Source organism: Fukomys damarensis, unplaced genomic scaffold (genome assembly GCF_012274545.1).
Source record: "Fukomys damarensis isolate Sample0158 unplaced genomic scaffold, DMR_v1.0_HiC HiC_scaffold_2, whole genome shotgun sequence".
Taxonomy (NCBI): Eukaryota; Metazoa; Chordata; class Mammalia; order Rodentia; family Bathyergidae; genus Fukomys; species Fukomys damarensis.
The window spans coordinates 10,010,405-10,015,386 of record NW_022900914.1 but is presented as its reverse complement, the minus strand read 5'-3'; the positions used below and the strand labels follow the sequence as shown (position 1 = coordinate 10,015,386).

General features: G+C 52.4%; 1 protein-coding gene across 1 annotated transcript in view; it reads right to left on the bottom strand.

Annotated features, from left to right (window-relative positions):
* Togaram2 (TOG array regulator of axonemal microtubules 2) overlaps positions 1-4,982 on the bottom strand; it is a 55,133-nt gene that overhangs the window by 17,092 nt on the left and 33,059 nt on the right. The window contains 1 exon segment of the mRNA XM_010604693.3: positions 3,053-3,215. Within this exon segment, the coding sequence (XP_010602995.2) occupies positions 3,053-3,215 (163 nt within the window).

Sequence of the window (4,982 nt, the reverse complement as noted above, 5' to 3'; positions counted from 1 at the left end):
GAGGCTGAGACAGGAGGATAACCATGAGTTCAAGGCCAGCCTGGGCTAGACATAGTGACCCTGTCTCAAAAAACCAAAAAAAAAAAAAGTTTCCATATTTTCAGGCAGGTATGTTTGTGTGTATCTGGGATCCTAGTAGTCTGGGAGGCTGAGGCAGGAGGACTGCAAGTTCAAGCCCAGCCCGGGATATTTAGTAACTTAGCAAGACTCTCAAATTAAAAAAAAAAAAATTAAAAGTGCTGGTTTTAATCCCCAGTACTGAAAGGAAAAATTGTACAGTCTATTTTCTATGCACATACATTTTAGTTGATAGTGGAATTGTATGTATGACATGTATTCAGTCGTTTCATTTTATTGTTAATTTTCCCTCTGTGCCATTTAAAACTCTTTATAAGCTTCCATTTAACTACTCAATATTCTGTTCACTGGCTACACTGACACAGATCTGACTTCTTTCTAGTACAGGGAATCCAGAAGTCTGAGGAAGCATTCAATGGTCCAGTGTAGGAGGCAGTGGTCAGCTCTACCTGGTGTGCAGTGGTCCTTGGGGGAGGGGATCAAGATGGGGTTTACGGAGGAGGTGACTCTAGGATTGGGATTTGCAGGATGGGTAGGAGGTCACAATAAGGCAGGGCTATGGAGCAGGTAGGGGAGCAGGGCCTTTCCGGGCTCATAACACAGGAGTGGGGTGTGGCTGGAGAACAGGCAGGGGAAGATACGGGGACCAAGGAGGAGTTGGACTAGGGCCTGCAGGCGCTGGGGAGCTGAGGAAAAAAGTCAGCGTGGTGGGGGCAAGGCTAGGGCCCAGGAGTCCGGTTAGGAAGCCACCGTCACAGTCCAGACAAGAGACGAAGTCCTGAAATACGGCCGAAGAATGGGATCAGAAAGGGTAGCTGCACTCAAGAGCTGCTACCAGGACTGGAACGACTGGATCTGTAGCTGGTGAGAAGAGGAGCAGGAAGCGCCTAGAATTACTGGATTGCATCCAACCTAAGAATCTACTGATGGTAAAATGCATCATTATTTTATTTTCCACTAAAGAAAAACCAAACAACAAAATGCTGGCAATTTCTACCGCCTTCTGGACCCTGCACCATGTCCGGTATGTAAGTGTTACTGGTATTTTCTTCTCCTGTAGGTTGGGTAAAGGTTTTGGCGGTTGCTTTACAATAAAGTGTGGGATTTTGGTCATTCTTTCAACAGTACTTGCTTCCTTGATGTCTGATTTATGTCACACTGTTCTATTTCCATGCCAACTCTCACACATAATAACTTCGTTTTGATGCCAAAACACAGTATAATATTTCTAAGACATTCAAAATTGTAAAGAAACTCAACGGTTCTCTGCAGAGTAGCCAAAGTGATTTCTGAAAATGAGTCAAAAGGTTGGCAAGCGAAGAAAGGGGTGCACCGTAGTTTCCACGATACAAATTTAATTTCAAGTTTACACTAGGAACAACAACAACCGAGTCTGCGAATGTGTAAATAGTACAGCACCCATCAGAATCACTGCCTAGGGCAGTGACCGCGAATGACTACAGGACACGAGTCGATTTTGAAATTACAGGGTGAAGAAAAATGCATCTTAGGCTCGGTGACATACAGGGGTCCCTGTCTTGCATCTTGGGTGACTTGGTAAATAATGAAGACTTTGTACAACAGTGGGAACACAGAGAAACAGGCCTGGGGTGAACACAATGAGTGTCTTTGGGGACACTGCACGGAGGTCAACAATGGAACTTGGTGATAGGTCCTCTAAAGACACGAGAGATTTGGGGCTGGCATTCGCAGAAGGGTCTGGGCTGGAGAGAGATGACGAACCATCAAAGTTTGTTGATGGCTAGAGCCAAGAGAGGTGACAGCCAGGAAAGGAGGAGGCTGACTGACTTCAGGACACTCCACCGCCACCTCCATGCAGGCTGCAGGCACGGCAGAGAGGCCCGGCGAGCCAGAACCCACACTGGGATGCACACAGCTTCCAAACAGGAAAATGAAACATAGCATCATCCAAAGCAAGAGGGACTTCAGACAGGAGAGGGATATTAATCTGGGTCCTATTAGGTCTTGACTTCCATCCCTCCACCAAGAAGTACAGAAAACAAACAATTTAGAAGCTTCCTCTCCACCCATCTCCCTCTTTCAGTAAACAGCCCCGACATTCACTCCGTTGTTCTCTTTAAAAACCCAAGCAGCGTCTTTCATTCGCCTTTGGAACCCTCACCACCCGTATGCCCTTGGCTGTGCCTTCGCAGCACAGCCAAGCCATACACTTCCGTGGTCGTCTGCTTGCTGTCCCCCTCCACCCAGCCCTTCTCCCGCCATCAACCCTCCGCAGACAGCAGAGAGATTTTTTTACTGAAAACATAAGAAATAAAACAAAACAACAGACTCAGCAATTGGAGGAAAAGACTGTGAAAACAATGAGCTGTCCCTTGTACCCATTAGATTGCCACAGAACTCCCCAGCCCGGGCATCATCAGTCTTCCTCGGGCACCAAGCTGTCGTCCCCGCCCCGCCCCGACAGCCGTTGTCCCACTTCCTTTGCCTCGACCACGCACCCTGGTCCTGAGAGAGGCCTCCTCCGTGCAGCTGGTCGGTTCCCAGCTCTCCCACCCCGTCCCCCACTCCGTCTTCTCAGCATCTTACCTAGGAGTCCCTACAAGGATCACAATATTTATCTGGCTCCCAGAGCTACGAGGTGAGCTCCAAGATAACAAGGGCTTAATTGTCCTTATTTCCCGCTGAATCTATAATAACAAAATTATTGCTCATTCAACACCTTGAGAAATTGCTTGCGCGGCTTTGCAGAGAATGAGGCTGGGTGGGTGAAGACAAGAATGGCGTCACATCAAGTCGAGGGGGAAGGACAGGGAAAGAGTGGGGGCGGGGGGGCACTGCTGGCCACTCGACACTGGAGAGAGATGGGACAAGGGACGGACTCGGCTTCTGTCCATCTCTGTCTCTCTGCGGACCCCAGGGACGCTGCAGTGGGAGTCTGGTCCTCAGGGCTGGCCAGTTGCCTTGCTTGCCCCAGACCCTGGCCCCAGCCTACCTGGTGTCCTGGTTGGAGTCCTGGGCCAGCCTCACCAGCGTGTGGACCAGCATGTTGATGCTGTCCCTGCTGCCAGAGAGAAGCTTCTCGGCGCCAATCTGCTCCAGGACAGCTGAGAGGTGCTCGGCAGTGCATTTCCGGACTAAGGGGTTTCGGTGGCTGAAAGGAAACCCAGGATGGGTGGGTCAGGGGTCAGTCACAGGATGGGGACGGGGGCCCCCGACTGGAGCGCACTGATCTACAGGTGTAGATTGTAGACCCAAGATCCACTCCAGCCATGGCTCCAAAACCTGCCCCACAGGGGCTGGGGAGTCTTAGAGGAAAGGGCAGTCACTTCCTAACCACGGGACTAAAGGTGAAGACAGGAACAACCAGTGAAAGGGGCTAAGCGAAGCAGCGTGCTGTGCCCCAAATACAGCATTCTCGGGCCTTCTTGACCACATAAGCCTGCCTTTTGTCCAGACCACTTCCCCATCTTTCCTACACCCGGAAAAATCCTGCTCCATCTGTATCTCCTCTTCCTTCCCTAGCCCCAGAATTAGACGCTGCTGCTTCTGAGTCGGTGCTTTCTTTGCTCCTAGCACGTATGGTGACGCCCTTGCGGTCCTCAGTGTCCCTCCCTAGTGCCCAGCAAATGCCTGACACTTAGCAGGAGCTTCACGCGAGTCTGTTGAACTGAATTGGGTGATTGGGTCATTGTAACAGGCAGAACCCGAGCCCCGATAAGAGACACTCATCCGAATGGCACCTCTTTCACGTCCACACTGCAGCAGGCAGTACTGACCCTTTGCCCTCAGGATCCTACACCAGGGGAACCGAGGCATCTGAGCCCCCCTTCTCAGTGTGGTCCACAGGCCAGCGACACTGGCGGCAGAGGCAGAACCTGCATTGCAGCAAGACCCTGCAGGGGCTCAGACACTCGAGCCTGGAGACACACCGCCCTGGTTCTTGTTGGCAATGACCAGCGGCCTCCCGCTCTGGGCCAACCACTATGCTGCACCCCTTTATCCCTTGTCTCGCATAAACTCCACAAGCTACTATCATCCTTAACATGTTGCAGATGAAGATGCTGAGGCAAAGGGAGGAAGCCAGCAGAAGGACAATTAATTCTACCCAACTCAGCTGCGGAAAGTATGCAGTAAATGTTGGCAGAGACAGGCACTGTTCCAAGCACTCTCTCACGAATCAATCTCCACGGAACGACCTCATTTTATTCCCATTTTACAGATGAAGAGACGGAGGCCCAGGGAGGTGGGGTGACGATCCAGTAAGGAGCTGGGGCAGTGTGACTCAGGAGCGCCCCACCCTTTGGGGTACACAGTGGTATAATCACCAAAGGTCTGAGGCTGGTGTGGCAGGTGCTGGGATGACTGAGAAGCCCCACGCGTCCGTGTGATTACTGACTTACGGGGCAGAGCAGTGCTCCGGCCTGGGAGAGAAAGGGCTCCAGAGATGCCTTTGGTTTTGCTGTCGGTTTGGTTTTAGCATAAGAGGAAAGCTCCGGCTGGCTCCAACAGTAGCCCAGCCCCACAGCCCTCCCCAGGAGAAGAGACAGTGTGTGCTTCCCCCCCACACTGGCCCAGATTTCATCAGAAAGAGGCAGGGCTCCCCTGGGCGGGGAAGGAGTCCCTGGGCATGGCTGAGGTGCCCCGCAGCTTGTCTCGGGGGACGTTACCATGGCCACCGTGCCCTGCGCTTCCCGGCCTCAGGGCAGAACAACAGCACCCCTGCTTCTCTAGCCGGTCTCACCCCATTCTCACCCAGGAAGGTGGGGAAAGGCCTGCAGGCGAGCAGGGTCTTCCTCCCACAGCCTGAAGCCTAACAAGAGAAACCCCTCTGCCATCCTCTGTCCTGCGGACCCTGCACAGCCTCCCTTCCTGCTTCCCCTCCTCCCAGTCCCTGGCTCCCATACTTCCCCTCCGCACCCCCA